We start from the raw sequence: 27,098 nt of genomic DNA, 5'->3' as shown, positions 1-27,098 counted from the left end.
CCTCCATTCCTTGCATGCACCTTCATCCCCATCCCCATCCCCATTATGGATCAGCAACCACATTATCAGAGAAAATATTCAGCATTTGGTGTTTTGGAATTGGCTTACTTCACTTAGCATAATATTCTCCAACTCTATCCATTTACCTGCAAATGCCATGATTTTATTTTCTTTTAATGCTGAGTAATGTTCCATTGTGTATATATACCAAAGTTTCCCTATCCATTCATCTACTGAAGGACACCTAGGTTGGTTTCACAATTTAGCTATTGTGAATTGTGCTGTTATAAACATTGATATGGCTGCATCACTGTAGTATGCTGTTTTTAAGTCCTTTGAATATAAACTGAGATAAAACAATATAAAAATTGTTCCATTCCAAGTTTTCCAAGGAATCTTCATACTGCTTTCCAGATTGGTTGCATCAATTTGTAGTCCCACCAACAATGTATAGTGCCTTTCCCCCCACATCCTCGCCAACACTTATTATTGTTTGTATTCTTGATAGCTGCCATTTTGACTGGAGTGAGATGAAATCTTAGAGTAGTTTTGATTTTCATTTCTCTAATTGCTAGAGATGTTGAACAGATTTTCATATGTTTGTTGATTGATTGTATATCATCTTCTGAGAAGTGTCTGTTCAGTTCCTTGGCCCATTTATTGATTGGGTTATTTGTTTTTTGGTGTTAAGATTTTTTTTATATATCTTTATTTTTTTTTATTTTTTATGTGGTGCTGAGTATTGAACCCAGTGCCTCACATGTACGAGACAAGTGTTTTAAACTATACTTTGAGACAGAGTTTTGCAAAGCTGTCCAAGCTGGCTTCACACTGCAGTCTTCCCAGCTCAGTCTCCCAAATAGCTGAGATTATAGGTATTTCCCACCACACCTTGCTTATAATATCATTTAAAAAATTGTATTAACAGTTTATAATTATATAAATTTATGGGATGCAAAGTGATATGATTTGTGAATTTAATATAGAATAAATGAAGCTAATTAATATATCACTCATCTCACTTATTATTTTTGTGGTTATAACATTTATAAATTACTTTAGCAATTTTTAGATGTACAGTATTATTAATAATATTCATCATACTATGCAGTAGAATTAAAATTAAAATTCTTTTCGTGTAATTGAGATGTAGTAATCTTTTAAACAATTTTGAAATTTACACTCCTTAGTATTAAAAGGCATTTGTTTCAAAAGTTACTATTTGTTAACTGGGCATAGTGGTATATACCTGTAACCCCAGTGACATGGGAAGCTGAGGCAGGAGTATCACAAGTTCAAGGCCAGGCTGGGTAACTTAATGAGAAACTGTCTAGAAATTAAAAGGGATTGAGATGTAGCTCAGTGATAGCACTGCTGGATTCATCAATGACCTAGTACCAAAAGGAAAAAAAAAAAAAGAAAAGAAAAAAAGTTACCTTAGTAGTTTAGTCAGCAAATATTAAGACAGGGTTGTGTTTCTAAAAGGCTTTTATTCTATCTTTTTAATATGTTTTAAAATCATATTGCATTTGGGGGCTGGGTTGTGACTCAGTGGTAGAACACTTGCCTAGCCTGCATGAGATACTGGGTTCAATTCTTAGCACCGCATATAAATAAATAAAATAAAGGTCCATCAATGATTAAGAAGATATATATTAAAAAAATCATATTCTTTTTGGGGCTGGGGTTGTAGCTCAGTTGTAGAGTGCTTGCCTCGCACACGCAAGGCCTTAGGATTGATCCTCAGCACCACATAAATAAACAAATAAAAGTAAAGATATCGTGTCCATCTACAACTAAAAAAAATTATTTAAAAAATCATATTCCTTTTGAGTTGTGTGTTACGTATCCCAACAGTTGTATGAAAGAAATTGTGAGCAGTTAAAAAGGTGCTGATGATGGATCAAGAACTGTTTAATAACTCAATGAGGAACCTGAGGGCTCAATTTGGAAGATATGCCATGAAAAGCAAAATGAGTTCTGAAAGGGTGATTGGTTCTTTGTGTTATACTGGAAAATAAGGAACTAAAATATTAATAAAGACATTTATTTATTGAACAAAGTTATGATAATAAAGGGCTACTCCAGTTTTCCTTGCTGTGACATATCACACAGAAATTTTCTTGTGTCTACAACATTTAGAGGCTTCTAATTTTCTCTTCTGGTTTTTGATGAGTAATTGCAGTTTTCATTAGATAAAAACAGCCAAAAATTATTTTAATAAATTATAAGGTTTATGTTGAAGATCATGTTGTCACATGGGTTGTTTTGGTCCTAGTCTGATGTATTTTACTTTGGTGAAGAATTATAAACTCATTCATATGAACTTGAACTGAGAGATCTGTTGAGATGATCCTTTTGTTTTTTTCTTTTGGACAGTTCTGGGGACCAAACCAGGCCTTTTTACATGCCAGACAAGAGCTCTGCCAGTTGGCTACATTCCCACCCCCAGGCATTTGTTTCTAATTTTTTAAAAGTGTTTTTAATTGTAGGTGGATATAATACCTTTATTTTATTTTATTTATTTATTTTTATGTGGTGCAGCGGATCAAACCCAGTGCCTCACACATGCTAGGCAAGCACTCTACCATGGAGCTATAACCCCAGCCCTGTTTCTGATATTTATTTTAAAGATTTAGATCCCTTTTTTCAAGCAAATATTACTCGGATATATAAACAAACTTATTTTAAAAAGTGAAAAAAAAAGAGGGCTGGAGTTATAGCATAGTTATAGAGTGGTAGCACATGTGAGGCACTGGGTTCGATTCCCAGCACCACATTAAAATAAATAAAGGATTGTGTCTATCTACAACTCAAAATATTAAAACAACGAAAGTTAAAAAAGAGAACAGAGAGCTGTTCTGATTGAGACAGGAGTGGCAGCCAGAAGCCGTAATATTGCCTTTGCCAGGCATTCCTTAAAGATGTTTTGCAGAATCTGTAGGGCCTCATAGATAGAGCCTTGTTCAAAAACCCTGTGAACAAACTCTTTGACTTTATAACTAACAACACACAATCACAGTAACTACCACTTTTTGCTATTTACAATGTGATAGGTGCTATCTTTATATTATTGCTAATTATTGTAATAACCTGTAGGTTAAGTTTTATAATGCCCATAGGTTAATAAATTAAGGCTCAGTATTTCAGTAACTTCACTAAAGTCATCTGGATAGAACCAGAAATTGAACGTGGAGCCATATCTTTTTTGGTCTATGCTCTTTTCTTTTTTATCTAAAGAAAGAGTCCTTAGGTTCTGTGATGTTGTGTTTCCTGATTTCCACCCACTTCCCCAATTATACCTATATCTCCTTTGCTAGTCTCTTATAATCTCCCTGCCATTCAATGTAGTATCAGTCTTATGACTATCTTCTCTTACTCTGTTTTCTTTTCCTAGGTAGTCGTTGTCTTTATTATGTTTTCAATTAACATTTATGTATCAAAGCCTACATGTTTATCCTTTTACCTCCAGTCATTTCTCCAAGCTCTAGAAACACATATCTGACTTCTCACTTGAAACTTTTAAGGTACCTTAACATTTCAGAGGTACCTTAAAATCTCAAATTGTTCCTTCTTTCTTTTTTTCTCATTTTTTGTTTATGATATTCTACCAACTATTTAGGCTGTTAAAATCAGAAATCTCAGAATCTTCCTTGACCCTCACATTCCTGTAGTTCTTACCCTGCCAACCAATCCTGGTAGTTATTTTTTTCTCAGATATTTCTTTAAGTCATTCATTTTTCTGTACCTGTTGCAACTGTTACCAGTTTGATCATCATCCCTGTAGCTTAGATCACTGCATAGTCTCCCAGTTTTCTACAGACTTATTGTTTCCCTAATGTGTAGCTACATTATAGCCAATTTCAGCTTTGAAAAATGTACATGTGATGTTTTGAATCTTGGTTCTACTATTCTTAGTTGTGTGACTTTAGGTAAGTTGCTAAGTCTGTGCAGACCTTAGTTTCTTATCTGTAAAATGGCTATCATAAATTTTACTTATATGATTGTTCTAAGAATTAAATGAGGTAAATATGTATGGCATGTGGTAAGTACTGGATACATACTAGTGTTGATGATGGTGATGATACCCTGCTCAAAACTTCTTTTCTCAGTGTATTCTCACTGTCCTTAAAGTCTGTTAAAACTCCTGCTATACCTTCCTTAAATTCTTCCGTGCTTCAGCCTCCTCAGTTCTTCAAATGTGTTATTACCCCCTTCATCCCTTTCTTCAGTGTTTTCACATGATCTGTCTTTTCTTCCTAGAATGTATGTCATGTCTGTAATGCCTAAGTTATGAATTCAACTTTATGATATATGTAGGATTTGGTAATGTCTTGGAAATATTCCCTGCAGATAAAGGTAGGAATACAGAAGTTAACTCATTCTTCAAATCTCACTCAGCTGTCAAATTACTTTCTCAGATAAACTGTCCCTGAATTTCCCAAAGTAGATCATGTCCTCTTGGTGGACCTTGAATTTGTAGCTTTTATCACTGTTTACAGTTATAATTGCATATAAGTTTTATAATTATTTGATTAATGACTATCTTCTCAGCTGTATGTTAACCTTTATGTAGGTAGACATCATGTTTACATAGCTGTATCTCTAGTGAGAAGCATAAAGCCTAGCATATGGTAGGTAATAAAAGTATTTCCTCAGTTAATGAAAGATAATTTTTCTTTCATTCTCTACTGTTTGGTTAAGGTTATTTTTTAGCAACAATGGCTCCTTTTCTTTATAAGCAGAACTATCTGCAATAAGCTTTTTCATATTAATTACTAGCCCTTGTTGATGGGAGAACTCCCAGGGTGGCCAAAGTCCTCTCAGACATTCTATGATATTAAAATAGCCTCCCGGATTAGGTTTTGTCTTTCTAGGATAAAATGGTGTTTTGGGGTTGCTATCATGTTTTGGTATATACTCAATTTATAGCTTAGAATTCAAGTTTTTTTTTGGTTACTTTTTTCTGTATTAAAAATAAACACAAAATATTTTAGGTTCATTAATGTTAATAAATTATTCCTGCATGAACATCTCTTTTAAGTTTTCTTATTTATTTTGCAGTTCTGGGAATCAACTGCAGAGCCTCACACATGCAGGATAAGCACTCTACTACTGAGCTATATACCTTCAGCCCATTTTCTTATTCTAGTTTAGACAGTTTATCGTTAAATAAGAAACTTTATCTGAAATGTTAATTTTGACTTTAATGTGGGGACCAAAGAATTTGTTAAAACTCCCAGGAAAAAAAATATCACATAAGCATTTATTGCAGCAGACACAAATTACTGCTTGTATGATTATTGTTTTACAATTCTGGGATTGAACCTGTGGGACTTGTCACTTGCTAGCAAGCTCTCTTTTACTGAAGGGCATGCCCAGGGCTCCACACATGCTAGGCAAGGGTTCTCCCACTGAGCCACAATCCCAGCCTTCCCTTTTCTTTCTCTCCTTTTCTCTGTTTAATTGTGATCTAAATAGTATGTGGACATTTATATATATTCATATTCGCTTCCCCCCAGCCCATTTCTAGCATTTTTGAAGCCAGTTATTTTTCTTGGATCAGTTTTTTGAAGCCTAGGATGTTTGATTAATATATTTTAGTTTTGTATTCTTTTATTTTTATTTTTTTTTAAAGTTTTATTTTTTTTTAAAGTTTTATTTTTTTAAAAGTTTTATATATATATATATATATATATATATATATATTCCCTCTTACTTGTTCCCCTTGATTCTTTCTCTTTTCTTCCACTAACAGCCAATCTCTGTTCTCATTTATTCTTCCTTTAAAATTTACTCCTATGTTCTCTCCTCCTCTCTTATTATCCTCACATCCTATATTACTTCAGTTCTCCCTGTCCACCATTTGAAATTGTAAACCCTTTTGCAAACTTGCTGTTTTTATTATAGGCAGTAAATCATCATATGATTTCTGTTTATTGTGATAATTAACTTTCTATATATCAGAGCAGAAACCGTTTGGTTTAATGTTGTATATTGTTTGCATTGGTGGTGGTTGTGGTTGTTATTTGTCTTTTTCTAAACAATGAGGTAATGGAAATCTTCAGGGACACTACTGCTGTAAGGGAAAAGGGTGATGACCATTCTTGCTACTTCCAGCTGAAAGGGGGTGGTGTTCAGAGGGCAAGCAGTTTGGAGTCCCTTTTTAGAAACTTGAGTGGGTCAAGGAGTCCATGGTAAAAATCTGGTTCAGGAAGAACAGGATGTAAATTCACCTAGGGTGGGCACTTCTATGAAAGAAACAAAAAAACATGAGTGCTGAAGTAAGATTAATACAAAATAGCAGTTGTAGCATCTGGAACCTGTCCATGAATATCATGAAAATGACAGAAATTAATAATTGTTTACCAGGAGGCAGAAGACCTGAGAAATTGTCCCCATAACAAGGCCTAACAAAGCCTAATAAGGCACCTTTTTTTTTTTTAGGGAACATAAATCTTTAACATTGTCAGAATGATCAGGAATGTAGACACAACATTTAGTTAAATTAGTTAATGTCATCTGAGTTTTGTAAAAATACCTTTTTGGCATGACCTCTGTGTTCATTAAAGATCCCTTTGTTACTTAGGGCTAGATAATTATATTAATAAACATTGATTAAGTCTACCTGTGTATGAAGTTAGGAAGATCTGTAGGCCTTAAACTGACTGAAAATTTTTGGCATTTTTTTTTTTATTGATAGTTATTAGGCATTTTTGCCAAAGATTTTTTCTTTTGTTGCCTCCAGTCTTACTTTTTTAGGGGAGTGCTAACACTAGTGTACATTTTAAGTTACATTAAAATAACTGTTGTTTCTTTTTAAATGCCCAGGAATGGCTGTGCTTTGGTTTTAACTGTTTTTGCTACATGTTCAAAACCAAGCTGGTCAAACTGACCTTGTTCCTAACTATTGGTAAGAGTCAGCTGAGTTTCCAAGGAGCACATTCTTGGGGAACTTTTGAGCAGCATTTTAGCTCTGTTAATGTCATCTGCATTAGGATGGGTCAAGGTCTTGCTGACCATATGGCTTCCCTTGGAAGCATCAGGCATGTCTCCCTTTTTCAGTGACCCTCCTCTTTTGCAGCATGTACACTCACTGGCTTTCTGTTCTCCAGAGGTCTCATTAATCTTCCTTATCAGGAGGTTACGTGGCCTGGAGTTGCAAAGCTTTTCCCCTTCCTGGGTTCAGGCTGACTCAGAGGGCAAGAGACAAATATTGGGTTTTTGTTTTTTTGTTTTGGCCCCTTTATTTTAACCTTAATATTTAAGTTTGGCCTTAAACATCCAGCAAGTCAGTTTTACCAGTTTTAAAGTAAGAATGCTGGGTTTTAACTTTAATGTTTATAACTTTACAGTTATTTTTTACATAACACAATATCCTTATTTTATTAATTTATGTAATGCTGAAGATTGCCTAAAGGCAGAAGATGACACCTTAGCATCTACTGTATAATCCAATCACTGTACGCCAACAAGGCAGCTTGCAGACCCAGAGACCCCATTAGATTTTGGCTATATAAACTCTCTCTTGCCAGGTCCTCCTCTCATTTCCCTGTCTCTCATTCTCCCTCTCACTTTTTTTCTCTCTTTTCTCTCTCTCTCTCTCTCTCTCTCTCTCTCTCTCTCTCTCTCTCTCTCTCTCTGTCTCTCGCACTCCCCCCCCCTCTCTCTCTCTCTTTTGTTAATCAAACACTGTCACAGTAAAGTTCTCTTGGTTGCTCTGAGTGTAGTGGTCACTTTTTTTAGTTATAATGAAATACAAAGTGAAATTAGCAATAGTAAAAACATATTTAGCTTGTATATAATTTTGAACTTTGGCTGAGGTATACATTATATTTTCTATTTGAGATCACAGTAATCTTTTTAATAAAATTAATCTTTGAATATAACTTTAAATTTGCTGAAATCTGGCCTACTTTGAAGTTATTTTGACGTGCTGTAAGGTGGGAGGCATAACCTTATCTCAGGTAAGGCAGGGTTCTTTACAAATCTTAGGTACAGTGTTTTAGTTCTAAAGCTGATCTTTGTCTCTCTTTTTAGATATCATTTTATAAAGTTTACATATATTGTTTCCTGACTCTGTATGAATGTTAGCTGGCACAGTATGACATATATCTGAAACATTAATTAAGGAAAGGCTGAGAGCCCTTAACATTTTTTTTCCATGTGGAAAAGTGACAAAATGTTTTATAATATTAATCTTTAAATAGATTAGTCTCTCATTACTTTTTAAAATATCTTTAAATTTTTATATCCCAAAGTAAAAGATAACATAAAGTTTGGTTACAAAACATCAAATAGTATAAATAAATTTCCAATAAAATCTATTATCTTTATAAGTTTAAATTACCATTACATTATTAAATTACCATTTAAATAACAACTTTAGTTTGAAGAATACCAGCTTGATAAAATGTTCCTTTAAACCTTTTACCTTAAAGACTTGTATACCTGAAAGACATGAACACATTTAATCTGTAAAGAAGAGTAATATACCACACTTTTATTAATGTTTTTATATTAACCAAGGTTAGCTTTTAAAGGAAAATCTAGACTTTGTAATGTAGGACAATACTTTAAAATAATAGTTGCTGTTTAGCCACAGATGTATAAACCTTTATTTCTCTAAGATTACTTGTTCTAGGGGATAAAACTTAACAGACGTAATGTAATTAATGTTTTTAGAAGTTTTTGTCATTTTAACATATAAATATATCAGTACATTTTTATTTGTCCTTAGAAAACAGCCTTGAATAGTTTTAACTATTTTTGTTACACATATAACCAACTTAATTACATATAAACCTTTTAATATTTCTTTTATTTATAGACCTTTATATTACTTAATTAGACCCTTTGTTGTTTACTTAAATGTATTATAATTATACTTTATCACATAAAGACTTTTTACCTGGAAATGTTTTTCATTAAATATATTTTTATATTTAGAACTTTTTAATAATTTTTTAACCCATTGATCCCCCTTTTTTGTTTTTACCTTGAAATAACCCTTATAAGTTTTTGAATTTAGATAAATTAATTCCTTTTAATAAGTTGAAATATTTGTTACTTACAGTTCTTTAATTGAAATACAGTTGAAACCTCTTGACTCTTTATTTGTAGAATTATACCTGTTGGGACTTTGTAATTTATAGTAACTTTGTTTTTATAATAACACAAAATAATTTTAAACTTCCTTTTTAGTTTACCAATTTATGAAAACACCAACATTGTTTAAATATTTTACCTTATGGAATTTAAGGAGTTAAGAGTACTTGATGTTATATTTAACAGTTAGCATTTTTTTTGAATCATCTTTTTTTTTTAATTATCTACACATGACATTACAATGATCTTGGCAGTTCATACATTTGTATCATTGGGGTATAATTTCTCATTTTTCTAATTGTACAGACTGCAGAATCACACTGGTCATAGAGTCACCTATATACATACATCAATCATAATGTCTATTCTAACAGTTAGCATTTTAACTGTACCAATTAGATGTCTCTAACAAACACATCTATGATTAATTTTATATACTTTTAGATGAAATTTACATATCTGTTTTAAAAAACAAGGTATCAGACTAGTGCATTGAATAGTGTTAGTAATTTTTGTTGTTGTTGAATAAAAATCCTAGAGACAATGAATATCAGACACTTTATAGACATTAACATTTTAGCAGCTGTTTAACCATCTAGAAACAAACTGTGTATTAGTAACTTTAAAGACATTTGTACTTTTATCTATTTTCCCAATTTGAATTGAACCTTTTAAATCATATTAACCAAAAGTATTTGGATCCATTTTTTAAAATTTTAATTTATGAGCTCATATGTTAATTTTTTGTACCAAATATATGTAGACATGGCAATACATGTATACAGACTGTACCGGTACACCCACACAAAGCAAACAGACAAAAGCCTTGTAGCTTATTTTTTAAAACCTATTAGATTAAGAATTAACCCTTATAAATTGGCCTTAGAATAAAGCAGAGTGTTATCAGAAAAACATATTAATTTAGGCATATTGGATCAAAAGTATGAGTTTAATAAATACAGAGTTTTAAAAGTTTTCTGACCTTTTTCCTGAGGTGGTCCTGTTCATGAAAGCTAAAAAGAGTTGAGGGAACATAGACAAACGAAGGGAGCTTATTTTCCCTAGAGGAACTTCCCAAAGACGCAGCTTCATTGGTCTCCTTGGGAGAGTCCCCCAGGTTGGGGTCCCATTTTAAACTGTTTTTTTCTGGTTTCTTGGATAGCAGCCACCAACTTTTAGCCTGACATTGAAAAATCTTTAGACCATTTTTTTAATAGTTGGGAGTTATTCATGCTTGCAAATACTGAGAGACAAAGCCGTATTTTCTAGACAAAATTATGCTTTTTGTTATAAAATTTAGGAATAATAATTTTATAAAACACTTTGGTTTTAATCTGTCCTGTATAGAAACTGACATGATTTATCCAGTTGGCCACCTGGCCCAGTTCCTAAATGAAGGCAATCTGTAGAATACCTTTTTTTTTTTTTTTTTTTTACTTTTAGCTTTTACTTTTGACAATCTTTTAGTCCTGTTGGCAGCACTTTACATTTTAATGCAAGCTGTAGTGAGCACAGTTAAAACCGTTTTAACCATTTTTTTTTCATTAGAAACAAACTGAGGTAGAAATTAACACAGAACACAAAGGGAACAAACAAAAACAAACCAACAGACAAAGTCTTGAAAATTGTTAAGAAAGTAAGTTAAAGGGGTACAGGTGGAGATCTCTGTAGCGCTTCCTTGTCTCATGATGTCGGTGGAGGGAAGGAGTCCTAATTAAAGAAGAGTGGTTGGAGAACAAGGAAAGGGCCGACACACAACACACGGACAGATAGACACTGGACAAATGACAAACAGCAGAAGATGCTGGATAAATGGCAAACAGCAGAACAGACACAGAATAAGCAACAATTGCTGAGGTCACCCAGAGAGACTTCTAATGGGGCAGAGACCAGGCAAACAGATCAAACGGCCTGCGAACTGACACTGGACAAATGACAAACAGCAGAAGACGCTGGAGAAATGACAAACAGCAGAATAGACACAGGACAAGCAACAACTGCTGAGGTCACACAGGGAGACCTCTAATGGGGCAGAGACCACGTCTCATCCTATTCCCCAGATAGATGAGGTCCCGCAGGGAGGTCTCCAGTGGGACAGAGATGACGTCTCGTCCTGCTCCCAGACAGATGAGGCCTCCCAGGGAGGCCTCCAGTGGGCCCCAGATTCAGACAGATGAGGTCACACAGGGAGACCACCAGGGAGACAGTGACAGCGTCTGGTCCTGTTCCAGGGAAGGTGTAAGCAACTGTGTCCAATCTGACCTTTTGCCCCAGAAGAGTCGACTCACCAGAACTGACAGGCCAGCGGTAGGCTTTTCAGAGAGTCGGATTGGAGTCGTCCTCGTAGTGAGGCTGAGGAACATCTCTCAGGAGCTCCCTTCTACTCCCGGACCGAGGTCCAAAGGCCTGTCATTGGAGACAAATTTGGCATGAGGGTAGGGAAGAAATGGATCCTGGATGAGCCCCCAGATGTTATAGTTAATGCTTCGTCCCAGGGTTTCATAAACTGACTTCCAGACCACTCACATATAATTGAATCAAGCCTTTATTGAAGCACACCGGTGGCGGCTGACCAGAACATAAAGCTGTTCCCCTGATCAGCCCCGAACAATTGCAAGGGCATTCCTTACAAGCCTGAAAACCACAAAAGGGATGTTTGGGAGGACTAGCCAATGCAAGCAAGCCAGGTTACAGAAGCAGGACAGTGCAGGGAAGCGGAGGGAAGCCTAACTAGTCACAGTTAGCCCAGTCACGCCTGTTAGAGAAACAGAGCCCCGTTACCCTAGGTACAGAAAAATACCCCATTAGGTAGTTTTGTGTTCTTAAAGGTTTCTATAGCAAAAGAAAAAGAACATCTTGCCCCAGTCATGACTCTTCTACTTGGCATGGTTGTTTTATAGGATGAAGTCATAAAACAAAATGGAGTCACATTTGCTCCTACTATCACAGCGGGACTGCAAATTGGTGCAACCACTCAGGAAAGCAGTATGTAGATTCCTAAGAAAACTTGAATGGAATCACCATTTGACCCAGTTATCCAACTCTTTGACATACACAAAGGATTTAAAAATCAGCATACAATAGTGATACGGCCACATCAGTGTTCATAGCAGTTCACCACAGTAGCTAAATTGTGGAACCAACCTAGATGCCCTTCAGTAGATGAATGGGATAAAGAAAATGTGGTATATATACACAATGGAATATTACTCATCCATAAAGAAGAATGTAATTATAGCATTTGCTGGTAAATGGATGGAACTGGAGGCTATCATACTAAGTGAAATAAGCCAATCCCCCAAAACCAAAGGCTGAATTTTCTCTTTCATATATGAATGGTGACTCATAATAGGTGCTGGTGGGGAGGAGGGAGGAGTAGAAGTTCACTGGATTGGGACTTGGGAGTATGGGGGGAAGGGTGGGAATTGGAAAGACTGTGGAATTAATTGGATATAACTTTCCTATGTTCATATATGAATACAGAACCAGTGTAACTCTATATCATGTATAACATTAAGAATGGGAAATTATACTCTTTGTATGTATGTTATGTCAAAATACATTCTACTGTCTTGTGTAACTAAAAAGAACAAAAAAATATATTTTGTTTCTATAGCTCTAGTATAATTAAAGATCTGATATTTACATGCCTTGTGCTTCACTTTTCTTGCTGAGGATTGCTTTGGCTATTCTGGGCCTTTTATGTTCAAATTAATTTCATGGATGCTTTTTCTATTTCTGTGAAGAACATCATCAGAACCTTAATAGGAATTGCATTAAATCTTTATAGCACTTTTTGTAGTATACCTTCATTTTTCTTGGGGAAATATAAGAGTGGGATTGCTTGGTTATAGAGTAGGTGCTAGTTTAATTTTATTAGACTAGTGAGCATTATTCCAAAGTGTTGGTTGTTTCTTCACCAACATTTCTTATTGTTCAAATTTTAGCCCATCTGGTAGGTGTGTAGTGGTAGTATCTTATTGTGATTTTAATATGTATTTCCTTAGCCACTTTTCATTTGTTTATAAGCTAATTATATGCTGTCTCCTTTTCTCTTTTGGGGCTGGGGATTGAACCCAGGGTCTTGCATATGCTAAATGTGTGCTCTACCATCTAGCTTCATACACCCTAGTCTATACGTTCCTATTTGAATATTCTGTTTTGCTTATTAAAAACACCACCACCAACGAACAGGGTTGTTTGTGTACTACTGAATTGTTTATATGTTCTGTGTACAAGTCCTTCCACATATCTTTCCCTGCATGTAGCTTGTCAGTTTGTTTTTGTAATGGTCTCTTTTGGTAAGAAGTTTTAAATTTTAATGAAGTCCAATTTATATATCTTGAATTTTTACCAATAGTGCTTTCTAAAAGATACCCAAATGTCTTTCCCTTAAACGTGCATAGACAGCTGAAATGATTGTGAAAGGTACTATGATCAGAGACCTGATTCACATTGCATATGTGAATTGTCAAGTAAAACTCATTAAGAGCCAGATACAATGGTGCACATTTGTTGTCCAAGCAGTTTGGGAAGCTGAATCCGGAGGATCCTTTGAGTCTAGGATGGAGATTGAAGCCAACAAAAAACAAAAAAAAAAAGAAAGAAAAAGAAACAGCAGGAGACAGATATTTATTTTTTATTTTGAAGTAATGGTAGCAAATACAGATATTGTAGTTTATATGATAGTTTTGGTGGGATCTGAAAAGTAAATTTATTTTCCTTTACATGTGGTATTCCTATTACAATAATGCTGCTACAGCATTAAGTAAACTTATGTACAGTTTCTGTTGTTCATTTTCAAAAATTTTCTTCAGTAATTTTTTTGTGATGCTCTTTTATCTATTTACAAGAGAATGTAGATGCTTTACAAAATCACATGCAAAAGAATGTTAGACAGGGGCCTGGGGATGTGGCTCAGGCAGTAGTGCGCTCGCGTGGCATGTGCGGGGCGCTGGGTTCAATTCTCAGCACCACATAAAAATAAAATAAAGATGTTGTGTCCACTGAAAACTAAAAAATAAATATTAAAAAATTCTTTCTCTCTCTAAAAATAAAAGAATGGTAGACACATCTTATTTGATGGTTGCCATGGAAAATATTAAAATTGTGTACAAATATTTATATTCTGCTTTACATTCAAGAACATTTTATAATTTTCTGTATAAAAGCATTGGCTATTTGTGTTGTGGTATTGGGAATGGAATCCAGGGTCTGATACATGCAAGGTAAGTGTTCTACCACTGAGCCACACTCCTGGCCCAAAACAGTACCTTTTTTGTTCTTGTTTTAAATCCTAGGTGCCTTTTCATTCTTACCAAGTTTTTCTCTCTTTCTCTATTAATTATACTTTTAAAGTATTAGTTCCTGTTGGAAAAATTTAATTATGTTTACATTTTTGTCTTATATTTACCAGTCTTGCTGAATGCTTAAAGTTACAGGTATATTGTTAGTAATTTCTCCTGTATGTTCATCATGCAATCTCTGTAGAATGATTGTTTCTTTCTTTTAATTTTGGGGATACCTTGTTTTCCCTTTTCTCTTTTTATTTTTGTTGTACTACAGATTAAACTCAGAGCCTTATGTATGCCAGGCAAGCACTGAGCTACACTCCCAGCCCTTTAAAGAAATTCTTATATTTGATATAGTGTCTTGCTATGTTGCCCAGGCTGGCCTTTAACTTGTAATCCTCCTGCCTCAGCCTCCTAGGTCTCTGTGCCTCTGCTTCCTTATATTATTTCGTTGGTTAGCAACTCTAGAAGAATGTTCATGTTAATGCTGATAGCAGATACCTTTCTCTCATTCCAGATTTTAAAATGGATTCTTCTGATATTTCTCTCATATTGTAGGTTTTTGGGAGTTACTCTTCATTGGGTTAGTGAACATCTCTTATAGTCCTGTTTGGAGAGAGTTTTCTTTGTTAAATCATAAATGGATATTGATTTTTTTTTGTGTGTGTTTTTCTATGTCCGTTGAGATAACCTTATGGTTTCCTGTTCTAATTTGTTAACATGATGAAGTTAAACCTTGTATTCTAGAAAGACATTTCTCTAATGTAGATGCAATGCTTTTTTTTTTAAACCACTGCTGAATTTTGTTAGAGTTTTTGTTCTTCATTTGCATTTTTTCCTTAGCAACATTGGTAGTACCCAGCTTTCTCCTGCCACTTTTCTGTTTTGTTATCAGATATCCCAGTCTCAAAATCTGGTGGGGATGTTTACTCCTATTTTCTTGAAAAGTTTGTATTAACTTGGAATTACATGTTTCTTGCTAGAAATTTGCTAGGAAAATTGCCTGTTCCTGGTGTTTTCTTTTTTGGGGAAGACTTAAACTTCTAATTCAGTCTCTAGGTGTATATTTACTTACTGTTTTTCCTTTAGTGATTTTGGGTAAATTTTATTTTTCTAGCAATTTTTCTGTTTTATTTAAGCCTTCAAATTATTAGCAAAAAGTCAATGATAGAGCTGAGGTTATGGCTCAGTGGTAGAGTGCTTCCCTGGAATGTGTGAGGCACTGTATTCAATTCTCAGCACCACATATGAATAAATAAATAAAATAAAGGTCTATCAACAACAACAAAAATATTTTAAAAAGGTCAATTACAGCATTTCTTTTTTTTTTTAATATTTTTTAGTGTTGGCGGACCTTTATTTTATTCATTTATTTATATGCGGTACTGAGAATTGAACCTAGTGCTTCCCAATGTGAGGCAAGCACTCTACCCTGAGCCACAACCCCAGCCCCAATGATAGCATTTCTTTCTTTTTTTAAAAAGTATCTTTTTAATTGTAGGTGGACACAATGCCTTATTTTTATTTATTTAGTTTTATGTGGTGCTGAGGATCGAACCCAGTGCCTTAACCTGTGCTAGGCAAGTGCTCTACCATTGAGCAACAACTCCAGCCTGGCATTTCTTTTTTGAAATTGTTGTCTGAGGTATTAGAAAGGTATTAGAAAGAGATGGTGGAGAAAGATAGATGAAGATGGAGATAGTAAGCCAGAGGTAGAGATATGTGAAAGAGGTTTTAAAAGGAGATTTTCTTAGAATTAAATTAATTAAATTTAGTAGAGTTTACTTGTACAAAACAAAACAAATCCAAAACAAGAACAGTTTATGAATTGAGCAGCTCACAGACCAGAGCAGTTCCTGAGAACTCCAGCCAACAACTTGATCTGTCAGTATTTATAGAAAATGGAAGATGCATAGAAAAGTTGGCTGCAGCTTAGTTTGTCAACCAGTCAGCTGTTTACACCTTATCTAGTTAATTGTTTATAGCTTAATCAATTGGTTAACAGGGCCTCCTGCAACCATCCAAAGCTCGGTTATTTCAATTAAACTCCAAATGCATTTGGTCTGTTGGCCCACTTCTGTGAAATAAATTTAATAGAGCTTGCAGAGAAATAAAATTTAATAGAGCTTACAGAGAAAAACAGATCATGTTGATTTATTCTTGCAAATATGGTATCATACAATTTTTAAAGTAAAATTCACATTGAAATATAGCATAAATAGCGAACACACAAATCCTAAGTGCATATACTTTGAATTTTTACAATGTGAATATACACTTAGATGTAACACCCAGATGAAAAAATATCTTATTATCAACAATCAGAATTACCCCTTTGTGACCTCTTCTGGTTATTTCCCTTAGCACTATCCTGATTCCTAACACCATAAAGTTTGTACATAAATGTAATCCTATGATTTTTTTTCTTGTGTATTTGTTCTGTGATAGGTATAAATATTTACAGTAGGATAAATAAAAACTAAAAACAGTCTTGTGCATTCTAAGTTTGCTGGTGAGATTTCTAGTGGTTTGCAAAAAAAGTCTTAGATTTCAGATATTTTTGGATTTCAGAATTTGGACCTCTGTAAGGAATCTAGGTTCAGATGTCACACAGATTTATAGAACATGAATGCAGCACCAAGAATTGTAGCCAGTGTTTTTCAGAATTTGGAATTATCAACTATGTGCTTTTTCTTTAATATTTATTTTTTAAGTTGTAGTTGGACACAATACCCTTATTTTTAAAAATTTTTTGTTACATGGTGCTGAGGATGGAACTCGGGGCCTCGCATGTGCTAGGCAAGCATTCTACCTCTGAGCCACAATCCTAGTCCAACTATGTCTTATATAGTAAAAAAAAAAAAGAAAAAAGAAAAAAGAAAAAGAAAAGTAAACTCTTAGCTAAGTCGGCCCCAGACCAGTCAAATCAGAATCTCTGAGGAATTGATGCCTGGGCTCTGGAATGTCCTCAAACCTTCCAGGTTATTCAAATATGTGATAGGACTGACAATTACTAGTCTAAATTAAATCTGTAAAACAAAGAAAAGGAACAAAGAGTGGAAGTTGATGTATATCTACTGACTAAACTCTGAGCAAGTTTGACAGATACTGAATTCAGCCCCTTTTTATAGGTGAAGAAACTGGTCTTGGGAAGCAAATGATTTGCTTAAGTAATTCAAAACTATTGTTTTGAGGCCAAAGAATTGGCAACATATTAGAAGATGTAGGTAGAAGCAATGAAGATGTGAAGAGACTTCTGTGGTATCTGCATCTGAAAATGTGTTTTATCAGTAGAGAACATATAGGGAGATAATAAGGTAATAGATAATAAGGGGGAGATAATAAGGTAAAATAAGATTAAAAAAAGCACTTGAAAAAGATGAGATTGATGGTTAGTGGCTAGAAGATTGGTGATAGAATAAAAAGGGAATGCTGTGGGATCAGCAGTGAGTGGTAATGGATCTGGGGCACTTTTTTTTTTTTTTTTTTTTTAAAGGTATTGAGGCTTGAACCAGTGATGCTTTACCTTTTTTAATTTTTTTTTTTTTGGTTGGGTACTAGGGTTTGAGCTCAGGGGCACTCAACCACTGAGCCACATCCCAGCCCTATTGTTTTGTATTTTTTAGTTTAGAGACATGTTCTCACTGAGTTGCTTAGTGCCTCACGCTTTGCTCAGGCTGGCTTTGAACTCACTATCCTCCTGTCTCAGCCTCCGGAGAGGCTGGGATTATAGACATGTGCCTGGTCCTTTTTAAAATTTTGAGACAGGCTCTTGCGAAGTTTTCTAGCCTAGCCTTGAACTTGAAAGCTATGGTTTATAATATGAAAAAAACATGAAAAATTGGAAGTTGAAAACTGAAGTTCTTTGGTTGGAGTAGGATAATTTCTTTAGGAGGGGAACATCTCTGTGGCTGTGGAATGAGGTAGGTTGATTGATTTATATTTGTAAATAATACTTTTTTTGTTTTTCCTTTTGTGGTGCTGGGGATTAAACCCAGGAGCCTCCTGCATGTTAGAAAAGCACTTCAATCCTGAGCTACACCCTGAGTCCCAATACTTTTAATGAAATAGATTTTGGACAAAATTTGTAAACTTGTTTATATATACCTTTTAGCCTCTAGTTGCTCTACACTAGAATTTCAACATTAGAAGAACTAGCTGACATTTTCTTTTGTGTACTAATCAGGCTATCTATATTTTACTTATGTCGCAGGGATATATACAGTACAGTATACTGAAAAACACACTTGTAAATTACGATGTTGCTGATCTGGAATCAGTTAATCTTCTTAAGTGGATTACTTGTTAAAGTCTGTCAGCTACTTTGTGTAGTGACTTTCATTTGGATTAGTCTAATAGCTGGATTTGAGTTTTATAAGAAAGCATGTTACTAAAAGTGCTAAGTCTTAAAAATGTGAATAATTTTGATTTACAGATACTCTTTATGTATACTTTTTGTAATTTCTTCCCCAGAGATAATTATTGATATAAATAATTTAGTTTCATCTTAATTTAAATGCTGCTGCTGCTGCTGATTTTAGTGATAATTTATGTGAATGCACCTAAAACAATAGTACTGTGCGTTAGTGCTTTTTTGAGACTGTAAGGTTATGAACTCTATACTGGTCCTTGCTTCTTCCTTTAATCTGAAGGAAAGGTGGTAGTGGGGATGGGATTTGGCGGAAAAATTCCATAACTTGGTGATGAGCTTTGAGCACACAGTAACTTCAGTGGTGATACAGCTCTGCTTGACACTAAATTGGCCCTTGTAGGCTGTACAATATATGCTACAATACAGCTGAGTGTCAGCAGGGACTCCCCTCAGATAGCCAAGCCTCTTCCCTCCAATCTGTGTTCATTCAGCAAAATCCATTCGCAGTAACAGATTGCCAAGATGAGCTGTTAATGCTTTCATAGCTCATTCTTACCACCTAACCTTCCTTTTCTCTGCCTTTCTTTCTCGTTGTTGATTTATATACTATATTTCACTGACCAAATTTGGAAATTTTGTATACCTCATTTACCTCTGTTACAGATGCTTGAAATTTTGGGGTTAGAGTGTGAAGCAAGAAAATATTTTTTGGGGGATGGTGGGTATAGCACAGTGGTAGAACATGTACTTAATATGTTCTATTAAGTTTGATTGTCAGCACCAAGAAAGAAAAGAAAACGGTGCTAGAATGAACAGTAACTTTATAGACCCTTGTAATTCCTCCCATTGCTTATTACCAACAGCATTCTCAAACTAATTACTAAGGACATGGTTGTTATGGAATCAGATTGGTGATTAATTTTAGTTTTAACATTTTTAGAAAGTAATAATTAATGTTATTTTTAATGAATGAGTCTCTTTAATCTTGGCATTGCTTAATGTGATATTTTTACTATTGTGATGTATGGTTTGGGATACTACTTTGTTTCAGTGCTTCTCTTCACAAAATCCTTCCTTCCTTTTTCCTGTTCTTTCTTTCTCATTTATTCCCACAGTAGTATGCTGGTTAAATTGAACCAACTTCTAAGAAAGCTACAGAATTGAATCTCATAACTTTTGTGGCAAAGCAGTGTCTATATAGTCATCATAGTTGTATGATGCCTTCTATGATTTGTTGCAGCTCCATTCTGTTTCTTCTCTGTAGTTAAAAAGTAGGAAAGGAGACATCATTGGTATGTCTCTTGTCTTTTGAAGCAGGAGAACTATGGATGAATGATCTCAGTGTAATAAAATTCCTGGAAACCAATTCAAACCAATTTATAACCTAATGATGGAGAATAAAGAATAGGCAACATATTAGAAGAGTATAAGTAGATGTACAGGAGATGTGAACAGAATGTTATTCCTAAAACATCCTAAGTCTGACAATACTTATCAATGTAGTTAGGAAGGTAGAAAGGTTAAATAGGCAAAAAACAACTAAATTAAAACAATCCCATTAGTTCATTGATTCAGCAAATACTAAAAAAAAATTTTTTTTTTGAGGACCATCTGTTTGTACCAGGCATGGTGCCATATGGTGAGGACACAATGCAAGTAGGAGTTAATACCTTCAAAAGGCATGTAGTTTGATTGGGAAGTTAAATAGATAAAAATTATAATGTGAAAGAGAAAATCATGATAATTTTTCTAATAAAAGTCATAGGCCAGGTATTGAAGAATTTTCACTGTTGTTATTCTCAGAATCCTCCCATTTCATTGAGGTCCAGCTTGGTGTAATAGTAGCATAATCCTTAGAGTAAATTTTAGTGTTTTACATTTAAGTGTTTTATCAAGCTAAGTTTAGAATGAAAAGTAGACAAGTAGGGTGTTATAAAATTTGGAGTGTAAGATAATTTTGCAATGTCAGGAGCAGAATTCTGGAGTAGAAATTCTCCTACGAGATCTTTCCACTAAAATCAGTGAATCTGTTTAAATGTATATGAAGTTTGTGAGTATGCTCATTTTATCTTCTTGTGAATATACTGGAGAAGGAGTAGCCTGGCTTTTAGCCTACTTCTTTTTTTAATCTTCCAAAGCAGTTGGCAGGAATTTTTATAAATCTAGCGTGATTGTAGCCTAAAGAGAGAATGCTGATTTGTATTCAATGGAGAAAATTGCCTACTAGGGCACCCATCAGAGCATTGTTTTAAATTTATAGTGAACTGGGTGGGAGCAGAGCTTCATAGACACATCAGTAGTTTGTATTTTCTTCATCAAAAAATTGCCACGCTAGATTTAATCATATGTGTCAATGTGTGACACTATTAGCCTTAGCCAACATATACTTCTCCTGGCTTCTGTGAATTAATGATAAATATTCAAAAAAGGAGGAATGGTTATACCTAGAAATCAGTTTTCTTATTGAACTTCTCATTTTTTTTTTTTTGGCATAAATTCACTAAGAAAAGTAACTTTGGAGGGTAAAGAAAGAAATTAGGCTTCAGAGAATTACATGGTGACAGAACTGGCACTCAAACCAAAATAGTCCTCACAGTCCACTGAAAGAAACTAGTCTACAGAATTTAATACTTTGCATAATTTAAGAACAATTTAGGTTTATATTTATTAACAAAATCTCTGGTCACAATATATAATCTTTAAGTATAAAAACGTAGATTATAGGGGCTAAGGCTGTAGCTCAGTGGTAGAGCACATGCCTTACAAGTATAGGATGATCCAAATTTTGATTTTAAAATGAGTATACAGGGCTAGGGTTGTGGCTCAGTGGTAGAGCACTCACCTAGCACATGCATGGCCCTGGGTTTGATTCTTATAAAAATAAATAAATAAAATAAAGGTACTATGTTCATCTACAACTAAAAAAAAATTTTATTTTATTTAGTTATAGATAGACACAATATTTTTATTTTGTTTATTTATTTTCATGTGATGCTGAGGATCGAATCTAGTGCCTCACTTGTGCTAGGCAAGTACTCTATACCACTGAGCCACAAACCCAGCACCCCCCAAGTAATTTTCATTTTTTAAAAAACTAGAATAATTGAGGGGAAATTTCTAAAAACATTTTAATATACTTATTTTATTCCTCTTGAGCTTTTTTTTAAAGAACAGCTTTTTAAGATATGAATTCCCATACCATAAAGTTCACGTGTTCAAAGTATACAATTTAGTGGCTTTCGGCATATTAAATGTTTTACACCAATCACCCTACCTACTTCTAGAACATTTTGTCACCAATAATCCTTGACCATTAGCAGTCACACCCCATCTCCTTCTCTTAACTCTTCAATTTTGAGTCATATGAATGTATTTTACTCATTCAAACCTATTTTTTAAAAATGCCTACATATGTTTTTCAGCCTTAAAAAGAAAAAAATTATGATATATGCCACAACACGGATGAACCTTGAGGACATTAGGCTAAGTGAAATGAGATACAATTATAGACACAAACTATAGATTCCACTTCCATGATTGTCTAGAATAGTCAAATTTATGAAAATAGAAAGTAGAATAGTGCTACTAGAAGGCTAAGAGGAGAAGGGAATGAGTAGTTCTGGTGTAATTGGTATAGAGTCTCAATTTTGCAAGTTGGATGGTAGTGATGATTTTATAGCAATATAAATGTACTTAATGCCACTAAACGGCATACTTGAATATAGTTAAGATGATAAATATTATGCTATATGTATTTTACCTCAATAAAAAATTGGGAAGGTATTTGCATAAAATTCTACTTACGGATATTAAATTATTTATTTATAACTACTAATAAATATTCTTCACTATTGTGAATGGTACTTTTGTACACCTATCTTTGTACACATATCCAAACTCTTCCTGAGGATAAATTGGCAAAGATGTAAATGATGGATTAAAAGTATGCACAATTTCAATTTGGACATACAAATTATTTCTCAAAGTACCTGTACAGGTTTAAACTTCCACCATGCAATGTCTAGAAATAACCATTTCATTTCCCCATACTCTTTTTTGGAGGCGGGTACATGGAGGTGATTGCTGGGGACTGAACCCAAGGGCACTTAACTACTGAGCCACTTCACCTCAGCCCTGTTAATTTTTTATTTTGAGACAGGGTGTCACTAAGTTGTTGAGTCTGGCTTTGAACTTGCCATCCTCTCACCTCAGTCTTCTGAGCAGCTGGGATTACAGGCCTGCACCACAGCATTCAGTCTCATTTCCCCATACTTTTGACTGGTTATTTAAATTTCTTTTTTATTTTATTTTTTTTTTACATTTATTTTATTGTATCTATTTACATATCTACTAGCACTGTGTATTCCCTCTTGTGACTCAGTTGTTCTTATCCTTCCCCATTTTATTACTGGGACATTTTTTTAAAAATCTATTTTAAGACATCTTTATGTTAGGAAAATAATCTTTACTTCCTGTGTATGTTACAAATATTTTTTGAACTCTTTTAATTTTTCTTTTCACAATGTTTATGGTGACTTTTAAAGGGAAGAGTCGGGGAGGGTTAGAGGATATTATTTATTTTTTGCAGTACTGGGTTGGAAGCTTGAAACCAGGCCTTGGCACAATAAGCAAGTGCTCTGTGACAGAGCAACAACCCCAATCCCCAGTTTTTTGTTTTTAATGCAAAGACATCAGCTTTTTAAAATAGTTTCCAGCTGGGTTATTATTTTATTAGCAAGTAGTCTTCTAATGCTTAAAAAGCACTACTTTTTCTTACCAAGAATAAACTTATAATAAATTATTAGGTACTTTAATTTTAATTTATGAATATGATTCTTAAAATGCATTTAAATGCCAGCATATTTTAAAGATTTTTAACAACTGTAGAAGATCAAGATTCTCAATAAAAAGATGTATTAACTAGCTAACGTGTGAAGCACTGGGTTTGATCCTCAGCACCACATAAAAATAAAATAAAGATATTGTGTCCACCTATAACTAAAAAATAGATCTTAAAAAAAAAAAGATGTATTAAGATACTGATTCTCTGAAGCCAGTTCTGTCACCATATGTTCTTAGGTTACTTAAACCTCCCTAAGCTCAGTGTCCTTGTCAGTAAAATAAAAATTAATAGTACACATGTTGGAGCCGGTTGCAGTGTCATACACCTGTAATCCCAATGACTCAGGAGGCTGAGCAGTTTGAGGTCAGTTTGGCAATGTAGCAAGACCCTGTCTCAAAATAAAAAGGGCTATTGATGTGGCTCAGTGGTAGAATACTTCATGTTGAGAGTAAATGCAAGTTGAATTACTGACATTTTGCAGATTATCTCAGTTGTTTTTAAAGAAACTATAAAACAGAATAAGTTGAATCCTGATTTGCTGAAGGCAGACCTTGTAGCTATTTTCAGCTCCTCCCAAGCTGCTCTGTTTTTGCTACTTGAGGGGGAAAGCTGATTTGGGTTTTTCTTTTTGTCTTGGTTCTAGCACATGCAGATGACAATCCAGGCTCTCCAGGATGAATTGCGGATCCAGAGGGACCTGAATCAGTTGTTTCAGCAAGACAGTAGCAGTAGGACAGGTGAACCTTGTGTAGCAGAGCTGACAGAAGAGAACTTCCAGAGGCTGCATGCTGAGCATGAGCGGCAGGCCAAAGAGCTGTTCCTTCTACGAAAGACCCTGGAGGAAATGGAGCTTCGTATTGAGACGCAGAAGCAAACCTTAAATGCTCGGGATGAGTCCATTAAGAAGCTTTTGGAGATGTTGCAGAGCAAAGGTCTGTCTGCCAAGGCTACTGAGGAAGACCATGAAAGAACAAGACGGCTGGCAGAGGCAGAGATGCATGTCCACCACCTAGAAAGCCTTTTGGAACAGAAGGAAAAAGAGAACAATATGTTGAGAGAGGTGAGTGACCACTTCTTCGGTTGTGATTTATTTTTGCCTTTCCCCCCTTATTTTAATCAGCTTCTTGGCCTAGTTAAATTTATATGCTCTACCATGCTATTGGAAGGGGGTTTTGTCTTTTTTGTTAAAGTACTTCACTGATTTCTATTCTGATTTGCTGTCTTGTAAGAGATGACATCATCTGGAATACATGCTGGCTCCACAGCTTTCTGGAATCTCCTGCCCTTCACTGCATGCATACCTGATTTCTAGAGGCTGGTTGATGCTTGAAGGGCATAGAATTACCTACCTATAGATTTATTCACAGAGACAACACAACAAAAGCAGTAACTAACTATTGTTGAATTTTAAAATATTAATAAGAGAAAGTAAGCTGTTACCTTAGTTTACGTGTATTTACAATGTCCTTGGAAGCAGTAGTGGATGTTTGCCTTGTGGTTTCCATGGAAACTGTTGCCTTGCTATAAAAGATGTGAGATAAAAATCATTTGCTACCATGGAGGCTCAGATGGAAAGAATGACATAGAGACACACTCTTATTTATTTTTTGAGAGGAAACTCAGATTTGAGCTGATCTGTGTGACTATTGATATTTTTTCACTTTTCTAGGTAATGCTTCATTTTAAGGAAGCATAAGAAGAATTCATCTTACGTTAAAGTAAATTAATAGCTATAATAACTTATGGTCAGATTTAAGATAACTCACATTTGAATACAGGGAAAAATCCCCAAACTTTGTTAGTGGGTCTCAGTAATCCCTTTTTAAATAAATTGCAAAGAAAGAGATTAAAAAAAATGATATATGGGCTGAGATTGTGGGTCAGTGGTAGTGTGTTTGCCTAGCATGTGTGAGGCACTGGGTTTGATTCTCAGTACCACATATAAATAAATAGAAAATAAAGGTCCATTGACAATTAAAAAATATTTTTTAAAAAGACATTTTCAAAGCAGCAAAGTAGTAATTGAAAAAATACTTCTCTAAGTTTGTAATTTGTTCCATAATTTCCCCTTTTGTAAAAAAAGAAAAAAATTAATCTGCAATCTTTATTTATAGCTGGGGCATTTTATTTACTAAAAATTTCATTGTTTTTTAAAAAATTTTATTTTAGTACATAGAAAATCCATTGTAGTTGATTATTTTTAAATTTAGAAAATAAGATTAGCAAAAACTTAAAAACTAAAAGTTATTATTTGTTGTTTAAATGTTTCCAGTTTTTTTCTCCCCTGTACTGGATTGAACCCAGAGGTGCTCTGCCACTAAGCTATATTCCAAGACCTTGTTACGTTTTATTTTGATTCAGAATCTGAGTTGCCCAGGTTGGCTTCCAATTTGTAATCCTCATGTTTCATACTTCTGAGTCACTGCAGTCTTTTTTTTCCTACATATATTTCTTTCATTATTTCTGTTTCTTTTTCTATTCAATATTACTTCTATAATGGTGGAAATATTCCATATCTGCTCTGTCAGAAATGGTAGCCAATAGCTGCATGTGGCTCTTTAAGCGGTTGAAATGTGGCTAGTGTGACTCAGGAACTTAATTTTAAATTTATTTAAATGTAACTTTTATAGATAAATAAAATTTTTATTAGTATATACATTTAACTAATGCCTGCTGTTTTAGTACAACTAAGCATAATATGATGTCTTATGTTTTTTTCCATAAATTGCCTTGTCCATCTCTCTCCATCATTTCTTACAGATTTTGGTAATTTCACATAACTTTATAATATTCCATTACATTTATTTGAACATCTTTTCCTGTTGAAAATTTGCAATTTTCAGTATTATAAAACACTGATGCACTGAATGAATGTTCTTAACTATATATCCATGTATGTTTTTTGATTTTTTTTTTTTGGGGGGGTGGGTAAATTCATAAAAAGAAATTTGCTTAAATGGTGTGTACATTTTCAAAATTTGAATACACTTGTCCTCTAGAGTGGTTGGGCCAGTTTATACTATAAGCAATATGTACTGTTTTATGATTAATCTCAGCTATGTACATACTGCACTCTTCAAATTACCATAATGTATTGTCTGAGGACACTTTCTGTCAGATACCATGTTACAAAAAATCCTGAGTTTCTTTCAGTTTACATTCAAGACTTTATAATTTAATAAGATAGCTCAGAGCCTGGCTGTAGATCAGTGTTGAAGAAATTCTCATAATCTCAAAGAGACCATGCAACATGAAAACTATACCAGCATCATGATGAAATGTTGAATGTTAAATTTTTGCTGCTTGTCTTGTTCTAAATATTTCAGCCTGTGCTAGTTCTTTGAGTTTTGGAGTTCATAAATGCTGAATAGCTAAAGATTGTAGAAAGCCACAGTGTTATTTGGCAGGGAACAATAAGAAATATGGTAAATTTGAAAGAGTAATGGGAAAACCCAAGAATTAAGGATGAGTTTTTAAAAACAAG

General features: G+C 34.3%; 1 protein-coding gene across 23 annotated transcripts in view; it reads left to right on the top strand.

The window, feature by feature from the left end:
- Erc1 (ELKS/RAB6-interacting/CAST family member 1) overlaps window positions 1–27,098 on the top strand; it is a 502,961-nt gene that overhangs the window by 69,454 nt on the left and 406,409 nt on the right. For all 23 annotated transcript variants that reach the window (XR_005731973.2, XM_040281166.2, XM_040281167.2 and 20 more), the window contains exon 3: window positions 24,258–24,674. Coding sequence is in view for 22 of the 23 variants with exons in the window: in XM_040281166.2 (XP_040137100.2) it covers window positions 24,258–24,674 (417 nt within the window). In the remaining variant the exon portion in view is untranslated. The remainder of the gene's footprint in view (window positions 1–24,257; window positions 24,675–27,098) is intronic.

The sequence above is a fragment of the Ictidomys tridecemlineatus genome, chromosome 6 (assembly GCF_052094955.1).
Source record: "Ictidomys tridecemlineatus isolate mIctTri1 chromosome 6, mIctTri1.hap1, whole genome shotgun sequence".
NCBI classification, from domain to species: Eukaryota; Metazoa; Chordata; class Mammalia; order Rodentia; family Sciuridae; genus Ictidomys; species Ictidomys tridecemlineatus.
This window is presented reverse-complemented; position numbering and strand designations above follow the sequence as displayed.